Source organism: Gorilla gorilla, chromosome 18 (assembly GCF_029281585.2).
Source record: "Gorilla gorilla gorilla isolate KB3781 chromosome 18, NHGRI_mGorGor1-v2.1_pri, whole genome shotgun sequence".
NCBI lineage: Eukaryota > Metazoa > Chordata > Mammalia > Primates > Hominidae > Gorilla > Gorilla gorilla.
The window spans coordinates 101,455,031-101,470,622 of record NC_073242.2 but is presented as its reverse complement, the minus strand read 5'-3'; the positions used below and the strand labels follow the sequence as shown (position 1 = coordinate 101,470,622).

Sequence of the window (15,592 nt, the reverse complement as noted above, 5' to 3'; positions counted from 1 at the left end):
CTGCCATTTAGCTTGGCAAAACTTGGATCTCATTGATTTTCAGTTTTGTTTGTATTTAATTTGTATTCATTCTTCCATTTAATATTGTTTTGTTTTTATGACTGTGTAAGAGTTTTAAGATAAAGTTCATGGACCAGGGACAGTGGCTCACACCTGCAGTTTGGGAGGCCAAGGTGAGAGGATCGTTTGAGTCCAGGAGTTCAAGGCTGCACTGAGCTATGATCACGCTACTGCCCTCCAGCCTGGGTGGCATAGTGAGACCCCATAAAAAAAAAATAGCGTTTATGCCTAGTTCTGTTTGCATGTACTTAAGAGACAGAATACAGTAATTTAAATCAGTCCTGGGGGTAGCAGAGATGTAGGATGAACAATTCGAGAGATTTAATGTACAAACTGAAGATTACAGGTAATAAAACCATACAGTAGACAGGATTCATGCTAGATGAGATTTTAGCTGCTTTTGCTACAAAAACAAAAAAAAAGTGGGTAACTAATGTGAGATGATGGATATGTTTGTTTTACTATAGTAACCTTCTTAATATCTATATGTATCCCATGACATCATGCTGTGTGCCTTAAATATACACAATAACATTTATTTTTTTAAAAAGTCAGGCCAGGTGCAGTAGCTCACGTCTGTAATCCCAGCACTTTGGGAGGCTGAGGTGGGTGGATCACCTAAGGTTAGGAGTTTGAGACCAGTCTGACCAACATGGCAAAACTCCATCTCTACTAAAAATACAAAATTAGCCAGGTGTGGTGGCACATGCCTCAGCTACTTGGGAGGCTGAGGCAGGAGAATCGCTTGAACCCAGGAGGCAGAAGTTGCTGAGATGACACCATTGCACTCCAACCTAGGCAGCAAGAGCAAAACTCTATCTCAAAGAAAACAAAAAATCAATCCTAGGGGGTCTGCAAGAATAACTTTCTTAAAAAAAAAAAAAATGTGGCTGAGTGTGGTGGCTCACACCTGTAATTCCAGAACTTTGGGAGGCCGAGGTGAGCAGATGGCTTGAGCCCAGAAGACCACCCTGGTCAACATAGCAAGACCCTATCTCAAAAAAAAAAAATTAGGTGGGCATGGTGGTGCACTCCTATAGTCCCAGCTACTCAGGAGGCTGAGGTGGGAGGTTGAGGCACAGTGAGCTGAGATCATGCCACTGCACTCCAGCCTGGCCAACAGAATGAGACCCTGCCTCAGAAAAGAAAAAGCTACACTTATTAATTTTTAGCAGCACTAACTTAGATGTTAGATATTCATCATCCTCTACCCAGTGCAGCTTAGACTCAGCTTTATAATCGATCTCTATTTGCTAAAGGCATATTTGGTAGGTAGACACAGATGGTGGGGCCCCAGATAAAAAGGGCCATTGTTTTATTGATCTCTGCTATTTGTTTTCAGCTTGTAGGACCTGCACCTGGGTCCTCAAAACAAAACCTTTTGTATCCTTGGTAAATTGTTCCCAATTCATAAAAGAATAATACTCATAAGACAAGCCCGCCAATATATGTATTTAAAGGACCAGGCAGCTGCTAAACCCCCACACTTTTTCTTGCTACAATTCAGAGAAAATGTTCTTCAAAGGAGGAAGCTGGCTTTGGTTATACATCAGAACAAGTATTATTCTAGGAAGTGAGCTAAACAGCCCAGCACCACATGGGCAAAATAATTGTTACCAGCTTAACAGATTTCAATGCAGCTTTGAGGAAGCAGAGCATTACTGTCATGTGCAGAGAGGATTCCTAGCTCATATTTGGAACAAGGAAGTTCAAGATCTCATCCGGGACTATCTGGAAGAAGGAAAGAAGTGGTGGATTGGGCAAAATATAATGCCATTGAAAAAGCATCAAGACAACAAATACCCAGGTAAGACTCTGGGGTTCAGTGTTTATGAAGGAAACTTCCTTATATTTTATTCTGGGACAGAAAAAAAAAAAGAAAATCTTAATCTTTCTGCTTTTGTAGACAGAAAAACCAGTCACTTTACTTCATTACCATCTTTCCTCTGAAATATTTCCATTTTGTGCTACAGCCTTTGATTTGTCTGTTAGCAAAAATGATGCAATTTTTCCTGGAACCCATCTAAAGTTAACTTACCTGACCTTTCACTAAAAGAATTATGCTACGTTCCAGAGACAGAAACTTTGATGGTCATTTTTTTCCTAATAAACATCTCTTCATTATTCTGATCTCTAAGTTTCCTAACACAGAACTAAGAGGAAGATTATCTACCTATTGTCTTTCTTACAAAGTGTTTTATTTTTCTTTCTTTTTTTTTTTTTTTGAGACGGAGTCTCGCTCTGTCGCCCAGGCTGGAGTGCAGTGGTGCCATCTTGGCTCACTGCAAGCTCCGCCTCCCGGGTTCACGCCGTTCTCCTGCTTCAGCCTGCCGAGTAGCTGGGACTATAGGTGGCCGCCACCACGCCCGACTAATTTTTTGTATCTTTAGTAGAGACGGGGTTTCACTGTGTTAGCCAGGATAGTCTTGATCTCCTGACCTCGTGATCCGCCCGCCTCGGCCTCCCAAAGTGCTGGGATTACAGGCGTGAGCCACCGCACCCGGCACTTACAAAGTGTTTTCAAAGTTATGCACCATAATCTTGAAGTTTTAGAGACAAATCCAAGCCATTATTATATCATTCTCATCATCTTCATTAACGTGTAGATAAAGTAATACTAAGCCTTGTGGTAAGGAACACATATGAAAAAATAAACTATAATGTATGGGAGGAAATTCTACATTTTTATCTATTCGAAGTCCGTCAAATTTGGCTTTCATATTTACTTTTAAAAAATACCTGGCAGGGTGGGTGTGGTGGCTCACACCTGTAATCCGAGCACTTTGGAAGGTGGAGGTGGATGGATCACCTGAGATCAGGAGTTCGAGACCAGCCTGGCCAACATGGTGAAACCCCATCTCTACTAAAAATACAAAAATTAGCTGGGCGTGGTGGCGGGTGCCTGTAATCCCAGCTACTTGGGAGGCTAAGCCAGGAGAATTACTGGAACCCAGGAGGCAGAGATTGCAGTGAGCGGAGATCACACCACTGCACTCCAGCTTGGGCGACTGAGTGGGACTGTCTCAAAAACAATAATAAAAAATAAACCTAAAAGCCTGGCTTTCGAGTATGAGGCTCATCTGGGTCTGATCTCCCCTCAGCAGACGTTGCAGCCAACGGGCCCCCAAAGCCCCCCAGCTGCACCTACCTGTCCAGAAACTTCATTCGGATCTCATCCAAAGGGGACAAGTGCTTACTGAAATACTATTTCATTTGCCAGACTGGTAAGTGATAAAGCTACATGCTGCCAAAGACCCACATTTTAGAAACTGATTCTAAATAAGGAGTGTATGTGAGAATATTGGTTAAATAGTCTGTGAGTGGTAGACCATGGGATGATACAGGGCTTTTGATTTTCATGATACTGAGTAGCATGAGAAAATTATCTGGAGTGACTTCCTTGGATCCATCCCCACTGGGAGTTGGAAGAGTTGTGCCTTGATGTCCTCCTCATGTTTTGACTTGGGCAGAGTGTGGGAGAAATTGTATTGGTGACACCATTTTCCACATGCACACTCATAATTCAGTCAGCATTTGGGCTTCAGAGGGAAGGGTGGGAAAGAGAAGGAGGAGAAGAGAGTAAGGCAGAGGAAGATGAGAAGTGGGATGGTGAGAGGGCTGTTACCCGAGGTTCGCTTCTGCAGAAGTAGATCAGGATTAAGCCATGTATGTATGTGTGTATGCATTTGTGTGTGTGTAGTTGTTGTATTTATTTATTTATTTATTTATTTTTCCAAGACTGAGTTTTGCTCCTGTTGCCCAGGCTGGAGTGCAATGGCACAATCTCGGCTCACCGCAAGCTCCGCCTCCCGGGTTCCAGTGATTCTCCTGCCTCAGCCTCCCAAGTAGCTGGGATTACAGGCATGGGCCACCATGCCTGGCTAATTTTGTATTTTTAGTAGAGATGGGGTTTCTCCATGTTGGTCAGGCCAGTCTCGAACTCCCAACCTCAGATGATCTGCCTGCCTTGGCCTCCCAAAGTGTTGGGATTACAGGCATGAGCCACTGCGCCCAGCCTATTTATTTTTTTGTGTGGAGATGGTGGAGTGGTGGCCGGCGCGGGGGCGGGGGGGGGGGGCCTTGTTATGTTGTCCAGGCTGGTCTCGAACTCCTGGACTCAAGCAATCCTCCCACCTCAGCCTCTCAAAGTGCTAGGATTACAGGAATGAGCCACCGTGCCCGGCCTTGGTGATTTCTTAAAAAAAAAAAAACAACTACCATACAACCGAGCAATTGCTGGGCATTTATCGCAGAATGAGAAAACCTGTGCTCACGTAAAAATATGTATATGGATGCTTATAGCAGCTTTATTCATAACAGAGCAAAACTGGAAACAATTCAGATGTCTGTCAACAGGTGAATGGTTAAACCACAGTGGTCTAGCCATGGCAGTCATACTGTTTCCACTCTCCCGGGTGACTCTTTCCCACTTTCCTCTCTCTACTTAACCTCCAACAACTGGGAGCCTCCCTCAGTCTCATTCTTAGGTCAGGTGATAACCTCGCTTTCTAACTCAAGGAGAAAAAAAAAAAAATCAAAGCAATTTGGAGTCCGTCCAAGGCTCGGACCACCAAATCTACCCACCTACCAGCACCTGTACCTGTAGAGAGATAATGCCTTCTCTCATGCTGCTACAAACCTTCATACTCCTACCCAAAGTGAATCCCTCTGGTTGTTGAAATGGATTCCATGGAGTCCAATTCAGTAATAAAAAGAAACAAACTATTGATACACACAGCAATCTCCAGAGAATTGTGCCAACTGAACAAAGCCAATCTCAAAATGTTACGTACTCTATGGTGCCATTTATTGAGCATTCTTGAAATGATAACATAATAGAAATGGAGAACAGATTAGTGGTTGTCGGGGTCTAAGAAGGGCATGGGGGCAGGAAGGAAGTAGGCATGGCTATAAAAGGACAATGTGGGCCAGGCACAGTGGCTCATGCCTGTAATCCCAGCACTTTGGGAGGCCAAGGCGGGTGGATCACGAGATAAAGAGATTGAGACCATCCTGGCCAACATGGTGAAACCCCAGTCTCTACTAAAAATACAAAAATTAGCCGGGCGTGGTGGTGTGCACCTGTAGTCCCAGGTACTCAGGAGGCTGAGGCAAGAGAATCGCTTGAACCGGGAGGCGGAGGTTGCAGTCAGCCAAGATTGCGCCACTGCACTCCAGCCTGGTGACAGAGCAAGACTCCGTCTCAAAAAAAAAAAAAAAAAAAAGAAAAAGAAAAAAAAAAAAGAAAAAGGGGTGGAGGTGGGTCAATGTGAGGGATTCTTATGGCAATTGAAAAAAAATTTTGACATGACTGTATCAGCGTCCATATCCTGTTGTTACCCTTGCAAGATGTTACCCTTGGAAACTGGATAAAGGCATCTCTCTGCATTTTCTCTTACATCGGCATGTGAATATACAATTATCTCAAAATAATAAGTTACATTTTTTAAAAAAACAAAAATGCACTGATGTAAGTATACACATCACTTACACAGTATTTTTGCCAAAAAAATAGAGTAATGCAAATTAAAAATAAACTGAGATACCCTTTCCCATCTATCAGATTGGCATAAATCCACAAACTTAACAACACATTCCGTTGGCAAGGCCATAAGAAAATAGGTACTCTCATAAGTTGCTAGTGAGAATGCAGTAAGATATAATCTGTATATATTTATAAATAAAGGGGAATTCAGCAATATCTAGCAAAATTACATATACATCTACCCTTGACCCAGTGTCCACTGCTAGGAATCTATCCCAAAGTCAAACCAGCAAAAGTACAAAAAGATGCACACGTAAGGCTATTCATTGTAGCTCTCTGTGATAGAAAAAAGTAGGAATAATCCACATGCCCATCAAGAGGGAACTGGTTGTAAAAAGCAAATAACAACAATCTCCATGTTCTGCAGTGGGGTTATCTCTATGATGTATTTTTTTAGTGGAAAATAAAGGTACAGAACATATATATTTGCCTGTATACATACACGTACGTATAAATATAACAGAAGGAGAAACAAAAACTAATGAAAATGGTTACCTATGAGGGAGAGAGAAAATAGGGCAGAAAGGATGAAGATGGAAATGAGACCTTTCAAAATGTACCTGGTTGTACAGTTTGGCATTGGAACTCTTTAAATGTTTTCCATAATTATTGCTATGGTTTGAATGTGCCCCTTCCAAAACAGGTGTTGCCAATGTGATCGCATTAAGACGTGGGGCTTTAAGAGGTGGGTTGGCCTACAGGGCTCCTCCCTTGTGAATGGGATTAGGCGCCCTTATAAAAGGACTTGGCAGAGGTAGGGCTTCTCTAGCCTTTCCACCTTACGAGGTTGCAGCCCTCCCCCAACTCCAAGTGCCAGTGCCTTCTTCTTGGACGTCCAGCCTCCAGAACTGTGAGCATTAGATTTCTGTTCTTTATAAATTACCCTGTTTGTGGTAGTCTGTTATAGCAGCGCAAAACAGACTAAAGCAATTATAAAACAAATTTAAGTCAACTGTTTTTTTTTCTTGAGATGGAGTTTTACTCTTGTTGCCCAGGCTGGAGTGTAATGGCGTGATCTTGGCTCACTGCAACCTCCACCTCCTGGGTTCAAGTGATTCTCCTGCCTCAGCGTCCCAAGTAGCTGGGATTACAGGCACCCAGCTAATTTTTGTATTTTTAGTAGAGACGGCGGTTTCACCATCCTGGCCAGGCTGGTCTCGAACTCCTGACCTCAGGTGATATAGTTTCCTCGGCCTCCCAAAGTGCTGGGATTACAGGCACGAGCCACCGCACCCAGCCTGTCAACATTGTAAAAAGCAATCCCTAAATGTAGGGAAAAAGAGGGGAGGAGAAGAATTGGAGCTAATAAGTTTGGACAATTTTTAAGGTAATTTTGCTCAAGAGCAGGAAACAGCTGGGGCAATAGTTCATGAGGCTAATATAAGTTGCTGGGTTTTTTTTAAGGCAGAAGAAATAGCATGCAGGAATGATGTACTTAATCTGAGCTACCAAACAACTAGAGGGATTCACTTTGGGTAGGAGTAGGAAGATTTGTAGCAGCATGAGAGAAGGCATTGTCTCGCTACAGGTACAGGTGCTGGTAGGCAGCTAGATTTGATGGTCAGAGTCATGGAAGGACTCTAAATTGCTTTGATATTCCCCTTGAGTTAGAAAGCAAGGTTATCACCTGACCTGAGAATGAGACTGAGGGAGGCTCCCAGGTGTTGGAGGTTGAGTAGAGAGAGGGAAGTGGAAGTCACCTGGGAGAGTGGAAACAGTATGACTGCCAGGCAGTATGAAGGCAGGCTGCTCGAGCTTCATGATAGCGAATTTAAGCTGAGCCATAGTCATCGTGGTTATATGATTTTCTCTAGCCATGTCCAATGGTGTGTGTGAGAAACTCTTGCTCGTGTATGCAAGGAGGCATGTTCAAGAATGTTATTGCCAGACGGGCATGGTGGCTCACACCTGTAATCCTAGCACTTTGGGAGGCCAAGGCGGGCAGATTACCTGAGGTCAGGAGTTCAAGACCAGCCTGGCCAACATGGTGAAACCTCGTTTCTACTAAAAATAAAAAATTAGGCGTGGTGGCACGTGCCTGTAATCCCAGCTACTCGGGAGGCTGAGGCAGGAGAATCACTTGAACCCAGAAGGTGCAGATTGCAGTGAGCCAAGATCGTGCCATTGCATTCCAGCCTGGGCAACAGAGCAAAAATTGTCTCAAAAAAAGAATGTTATCATTCACCTTCTGAACTCTTTTATCCCTACCAATGAGAGTTACAGAACACAAAGGAGAATATTACGCTTAGTATGGAATTTTCCATTTATGCTGGAGGTTGCAAACTTTTTTGGTGAAAAATCAGACCCTGGCGATGACCTTAAGCAGTAGGATGTAAATAACTCCACATGCCTAGTGTTCCAGTAATGGAACACTAGGCATAAATGGGTTAATGAACTTCTCAGTGTTGACCCAACTAGTGAACTTAATTTGAAATGTGGGACACCATAATGTGAGCAGAGCAAAAGGGCTACTGCAGAATTCTTAGTGTCCTTAAAAAACTGGATAGGAATTTTTAATTTGTGTTTTCCTGATTATCACATACGTGCATGTAATGATGGTTTTATAGACTTGTAGCCATAGCTATAACCTATAAATTAACTTGTGTATTGGCTTTCAAATAGGTGACTTTTTGGACGGAGATGCCCATTATGAAAGAAATGGAAATAATTCTCATTTGTACCAGAGACACAAGAAGACAAAAAGAGGAGTTGCAATAGCAAGAGACAAAATGCCCCCAGGTAATGCGTTACTCCTCTAGTAACCTTAAAAATCCGTGGAATCAATTTCTGCTAAAAGAATGCACAAGACTGAATTAATGCTGAAATGTGTTATAACATGTGCCCAATATTCGTTGCATTCTATTCTGTCTGATCTTAATATGGCAGTCTTTGCCTTCATTTTATGTATGTGTTTTCTTGATATGCCCTTGGCCGCCGTCTTTTCATATATTCCCAAATAAAAGAGAAGGTTTTATTCCCACAAAATTTTTCATCAACAAAGTAGTCGTCTTAAAGTTCTTGCAAAGTCTTTCAAATTATGGTGTTATCACTTGTTTATTTAATTTTGAAAAACAAGTACTATTTGGGAAGGACGCATTAGCCTGAAATGACGGCAATCAATATCAGTGGATGGGTGGTTACAGAGATCAACTGAAAGAAAGAAGTGAAACAGATCAATTTAAAGTGGATCTCGTGATCACTCTTCGGGGTATGACCTCACAGCTGCAAGTGTTAGATGTCCTGATCAACAAACCCTTTAAATATCACTTAGCAATTTAGAAGGTTTTATTTAGAGACATGAATATATATTTAAAGAACAAATGTAAAATCCAGCTTTTCTCAATCCTTTGTAAATGGGGACTTGTGAGTTGTAGGAAAATGTTTAGTGATAGCATTAGGTGGAAGTAAAGATGACATATTTTGGAAAACTGTTAAATCCAAAAGTTGTTCTGATGATAATTAATGCAATGATGTTAAAGACACATTTGAAATGTTTAAGCTGTGTCCTGCAATGTGAGTTTAGTGAGAGCAATGCTTCCATTATTACGTTATGTAACATGTGGCTTTAAGTGTCATAGTAAAACTAAATTACTGAATTAAATAGACATTTGACTATTTCACCTATATCCTTTAAGTTTATATTGTCAAGCTTGCCCCAGGAATACTTTTTAAAATCTCCTCATTGGGAAAAATGTAGACTGCCTTATTGTGGGGCAATTTACCTAACAAGCAGTATGCCTAATATTTATGTACATACGGTCCTTTAAAAAGTTTGCGGGCTGGGTCTCCCCTCAGCAGACATTGGCTCACACCTGTAATCCTAGGTGTGGCTTGGGTGTAATACGGTGGCTCACTCCTGTAATCCCAGCACCGTGGGAGGCTGAGTTGGAAGGACTGCTTGAGGCCAGGAGTTCCAGTCCAACCTGGGCAACATACTGGGTCTCTGTCTCTACAAAAAACTTTTAAAAATAAAAATTAAAAAAATTAGATGTGGTGGTCCATGCCTATAGTCTCAGCTACTCAGGAGGCTGAGGAAGGAGGATAGTTTAAATCCAGGAGTTAGAGGCTGTTAGAGCCATACCGCACTCCAGGCAGCCTTTTAAAATCTCTATCAGATTGCTTGTAAAAGTTTTTTGTAATTCAGAAATTTTCTCAGTGTGTATCTAGGTTACTTTTCACTAATTGTGCTTAGAACATGATGCTACATATACACATCTTTCTTGAATCAAGAATATCCTACGTATGTATCACTTCTATTTCATTTGTTCTGGTTTTGTCCTTAGGAAATACCAGGTATCTACGTGCCATATTGCTGTTTCCTATCCTCTGTGTCTTTTCTGTACTCTCTTTAAATGAAAAAGAATGGTTTCGTATTTATCACCCTTTTTGTTGTTAGGAGAGCACCTTACATTTATCTTCCATATCAGGGACTAATTTTTCCACATCTGCTCAGTATTCCCTCCCATGTGGATTTTAATTTTTCTACAGTATTTTTTTTTGTCATCTTGAAATCCTTTGATATCGTTTATTTTTCTTTTAATTTACCTCATTCTGGTGCATGTTAGCTTCAAGTGGTTTATCCTTAGGATTTTGTTTGGTTACCTCTACCTTTCTCCATCATCACGGTGGGTGTGGTTCACTCGGTTTCTTGCCATGTCTTCTCACAAGACTTTCAGGATCATGTGATTCCTGGCCAAGAAATGAAAGCAAAATCATCTTATTCCCCAGTGGATTTGGATGAAACCGGTGATAAAATCAGGTACAACTCCAAGAGGAGACATTGGAGAACACGCATGCCGGGTCTGTAAGGAACTGCACGTTAAGATGGCACATATACTTATGCTGTATCAGTCAAGGTCATCCCTGTATCAATCACTGTCGTCTCACCTTTTCAAGCTGAAAATGTCCCATACGTTCAGGCATTTTTTACTGGGAAAATAGTTTTTCTCTTTGTTTCTATGCTCTTCACTCATAAGCTGATGCAGTAATAAATATGTGAGACCTTTTATTTGGGGAAATAACCTTTTTCGTTCTATTAAGGATGTTCTTACTAAGGATGTATTAACAGCTTTCTGAACTTTTTTTCTGGATTTTGCTGTTGATAATTTTCAGGGCTGTGCTTTCCTTGGAGTCCTCTGGATTCCATTCCCAGGTCCTTGAGTGATCATCATAGGTTCCATTTTGTCTTTTCCTTCCTTACCTTTATTTTCTTTCGGCGGGGGGTGGGGGTGGAATCTAGCTCTGTTGACCAGGCTAGAGTGCAGTGACACGATCTCGGCTCACTGCAACCTCTGCCTCCCAGGTTCAAACAATTCTCCTGCCTCAGCCTCCTGAGTAGCTGGGATTATATGCATCCGCCACCACGCCCAGCTAATTATTATGTTTTTAGTAGAGATAGGGGTTTCACCACACTGGCCAGGCTGGTCTCAAACTCCTGACCTCAAGTGATCTGCCTGCCTCAGCCTCCCAAAGTGCTGGGATTACAGACATGAGCTACCATGTCCGGCCTTGGTTTTCTATGTAAAACAATTTGCATTATTTTTAGCCATGAATAAGAAGTCCTCAAGTAAAACAAATATTTCTGTCTTAGGCTTTTACTTGAACTTAGTCTTTGTTTTTTCTATAGGACCTGGTCATCTTCCAACCACATGTCACTATCCTCTTCCTGCTCATCTTGTAAGTGCTTCCCTTGACAACATACATTGTGAAATGTTGATCTCTTTGTCATACCTAGTAGATTGGTCAGAGCTCTATCTTCTAGAGTGTTCTGAATATAGTTTTCTAATAAGGAAAATAAAGTACTTACGTGCAAGAAAAAAAATGGATTTAATAGGTACTTCATTCAAGGATTTTTTTTTTTTTTTTTTTTTGGTGGGGGAGACAGGGTCTCACTTTGTCACCCAGGCTGGAGTGCAATGGTGCAATCCATCTTGGCTCACTGCAACCTCTACCTCCCAGGTTCAAGTGATTCTCCTGCCTCAGCCTCCCAAGTAGCTGGGATTACAGGCCTTTGCCACCACACCTGGCTAATTTTTGTATTTTTAGTAGAGATGGAGTTTTGCTATGTTGGCCAGGCTGGTCTCAAACTCCTGACCTCAAGCAATTTACCTGCCTCAGCCTCCCAAACTGCTGGGATTACAGGTGTGAGCCACCACCTCCAAACTTGGAATTTTTAAAGCCTCTATTTCTGGCTTTCATGCTGATGTAATTATCAAGTGTTTGTTGGTTGGGTATTTATTCCCTGCTTCATTCCGAAAAGGACTTGTGGCATCTTACAAAAATACAATGCAATAAAACATAAACATCTAACAGAAAGGGAAAGGATAATAAAGGTAGAAACTGTCCACATAATCTATAAAATTTCACCTTCAAGAAATCTCTCAGCATTCTTGCCCTTGTGTCCTATGTAGAAACCCTTTAGTTGATGCCTAAATACAGATATGCATTTGTTTGACTCAATGCTCGCTGCAAAAATAAGTGTTTCTAACAGTATAAAAGAACAGAGGCTGGGCACGGTGGCTCACGCCCGTAATCCCAGCACTTTGGGAGGCCGAGGCGGGCGGATCACCTGAGGTCGGGAGTTCAAGACCAGCCTGGCCAACATGGTGAAACCTTGTCTCTACTAAAAGTATAAAAATTAGCCAGGCATGGTGGCACGCCTGTAATCCCAGCTGCTTGGGAGGCTGAGGCAGGAGAATCGCTTGAACCCAGGAGGCGGAGTTTGCAGTGGGCCAAGATTGTGCCATTGCACTCCAGCTTGGGGGACAGAGTGAGACTCCGTCTCAAAAAAAAAAAACCCTCAAATCAGTATTTCCCACGCTGTGTTCTGCAGAGCAACAACCACTAGCACTTGAAATTGAAAGAGATAAAAATATGCCCCTCTGGTATATTGATGATTTCAGTTAAAGGCATTTGAAAAATGGCGGGTGCAAAAACAGCACTCTGACCTTGGTACCGTTTCTTAAAAACAGGAGGTAAAATTGTCTTGTGAAATATGCAACATTGTTGTCCTCCAGGAGGAGAAGTCAAGACCTGGAGAATTCTGCACAGGACTTGTTAAGATAACGCTTATCTTTTAAGCCTCCCCACGTAATTTCACTTCTTCACAACTATTCTTTGTCCAATTCAGCATAGGAGAGATGGACTCTAACTGCTGCTTCAAGTCTTTTTTATGAGGGCTCCTGTGCCACATAAAACTTGGACTCAATAAATGTGTGTGCTTTTCTCCTGTTTATCTTATGTTAGTTTAATTCTCAGGCCCAGCTGGAGCCCTAAGAGAATGGAGGTGGAGTTTTGCCACCCCTATAATATGTTGCCAGAAGAGAAGAAGACAAAGGCTTTTGACTATAGGACTTTGCAGTCTTTCACAGGTCCCAAATCTAACCCCTTCTCACCATCGTCACCACGATCACCACACGGTCCAAGTCACCATCTCCCATCTGAACTTTCACATTTGCTGGCTGGGTGCGGTGGCTTATGCCTGCAGTCCCCGTACTTTCGGAGGCCAAGGTGGGTGGATCACTTGAGGCCAGGATTTCGAGGCCAGCCAGGCCAACATGGCTAAACCCCGTCTCTACTAAAAATATGAAAATTAGCCGGGTGTGATGGTGGGTGCCCATAATCCCAGCTACTCGGGAGGCTGAGGCAGAAGAATTGCTTGAACCTGGGAGGTGGAGGTTGCGGTGAGCCAAGATGGCACCACTGAACTCCAGCCTGGGTGACAGGAGACACAGTCTCAAAACAAAAACAAAGACAAAAACAGAAAAACCTAAAAAATGAACTTTTACCTTGGCCTCCTACTGATCTGCTTCTACTCTTGCCCCTTTTTCTGACACTTTTCAACAGATCATTTAAAACACAGAAGGATCTGTTAAAACAGAAGTGAAATCATGCCACTGTTCTGCAAAGCCCTTTGTCTTCCTGCCTCATTAAAAATAACATCTGCATTCCCTTCAACTGCCTGATATATGACACTCCCCCGGCCCTGGGATCTTGTTGATCCCCCTCCTGCCACCATCGCTCCTCCAGCTTCCTTGGTCTTCCTCAGAGCTAGCCGGCTGTGGGCTTGGGAGCCTTTGCACTCCTCACATGCCGTCACTAACATATGGGCAGAGCTCTCTCTCTCTCCCTTTATTCAACTCAGCAAAAATGTCCCTCCATCAGACACAGTGCCTCATGCCTGTAATCTCAGCACTCTGGGATGCTGAGGCAGGAGGATGACTTAAGCTAGGAGTTCAAGACCAGCCTGGGCAACGTAGTGAAATCCTGTCTAAAAAAGTGAAAAAAGGCCGGGTGCAGTGGCTCACACCTGTAATCCCAGCACTTTGGGAGGCCGAGGTGGCAGATCACTTGAGGTCAGGAGTTTGAGACCAGCCTGGGCAACGTGGAGGTGAAACCCTGTCTCTACTAAAAATACAAAAATTAGCCGGGTGTGGTGATGTGCTCCTGTAGTCCCAGCCATTCAGGAGGCTCAGCCAAGAGAATTGCTTGAACCGGGAAGAGGAGGCTGCAGTGAGCAGAGGTGGCGCCACTGCACTCCAGCCTGGGTAGCAGCAAGACTCCATCTCAAAAGTAGCCAGGCATGGTGGTGTGTGCCTGTAGTCCCAGCTACTTGGGAGGCTGAGGCAGGAGGATCACCTGAACCCAGGAGGTCAAGGCTACAGGGAGCCATGATTGTGCCACTGTACTCCAGCCTGGGCAACAGAGTGACAACCAGTCTCAAGAAATCCTCTCCTCAGCCGGGTGCAGTGGCTCACACCTGTAATCCTAGCATTGGGAGGCCAAGGTAGGTGGATCACAAGCTCAGGAGATCGAGACCATCCTGGCCAACATGGTGAAACCCCATCTCTACTAAACATACAAAAATTAGCCGGGCATGGTGGTGCACGCCTGTAATCCCAGCTACTCAGGAGGCTGAGGCAGGAGAATCACTTGAACCCAAGAGACGGAGGCTGCAGTGAGCCGAGATCGTGCCACTGCACTCCAGCCTGGGCGACAGAGTGAGACTCTGTCTCAAAAAAAAAAAAAAAAAAAAAAAAAATCCTCTCCTTACCACTGAACATCCTCCATGACATGCACTTTCTCTCTGCCTAGCATTATTGTTTTCTTCATAGCACTTATTTAATACGTGACATAATTAATTTTTCTGCCTCTACCACTAACACAGAGGCTCGACAAGCGCAGGAACTTGGCTCCTTTTGCTCATTGCCATATTCAGTTCTCTAGAACATTCTTAGCAACTTATAAATGTTTAAGAATTTATTGAATGATAGTAAATACACTAATATAAATCATGAATCTCAAGTAATATGCAGCTTTCTTGAAATTTCAAAATTCTGTTTGAGCACAGAATTTTTTTTAACAGAAATGCCTATTAGCATCTCATAGGACAGAGTTTCAGAGTATTTGGGGAAATGCTGCCTTGATTATTAAATGGTAAAATCAGATTCAGTCTTTTCCTTTACATATTTTTATCTTTTAGTCCAAGACCCTGTGTCATCCCATCAGCCTGTTTCCTTCAGTACTACCAAGTATCACATCACAGGTAACATCAGCCGCATCTGAACCCAGCAGCCAGCCTCTCCCTGTGATAACACAGCTCACCACGCCCGTGTCTGTCATGCATGCTGGGCAATCTCTGGCAGAAACAACTTCAAGCCCAAAGGAAGAAGCTCATCCGAATACCTTTACCTCTTATCTACAAGTGTCATTGCAGAAGGCATCTGGTCAGGTAAACATGGGAAATTCAAGTCACAGGTAGCTTTGTGACCCCCAAAAAGTACTTGGTTCACCCATTTGCCTCCCTGCAGAACTACACCTAAGAAGGCCTGACAGACCAGCACATATGCCAATCCAAAACAAAAACTAAACAAGTCCATGGAAACAGCCAATTTGACAGCACATATGCAGCCCAACGTTTCATTAATGACACTATTTAATGCTATTGTATTTAGTGCTTCAGATGGGGAAGAAGTTCTGTTCACCTAC

At 43.0% G+C, this 15,592-nt stretch overlaps 1 protein-coding gene across 1 annotated transcript in view; it reads left to right on the top strand.

Moving 5' to 3' along the window:
• The first annotated feature begins 1,572 nt into the window (after positions 1–1,572).
• Positions 1,573–15,592, top strand: part of PKD1L3 (polycystin 1 like 3, transient receptor potential channel interacting) — a 78,351-nt gene continuing 64,331 nt past the window's right edge. The window contains exons 1-5 of the mRNA XM_055366438.2: positions 1,573–1,867; positions 3,162–3,284; positions 8,228–8,344; positions 11,232–11,281; positions 15,087–15,335. Of these exons, the coding sequence (XP_055222413.2) occupies positions 1,573–1,867; positions 3,162–3,284; positions 8,228–8,344; positions 11,232–11,281; positions 15,087–15,335 (834 nt within the window). The remainder of the gene's footprint in view (positions 1,868–3,161; positions 3,285–8,227; positions 8,345–11,231; positions 11,282–15,086; positions 15,336–15,592) is intronic.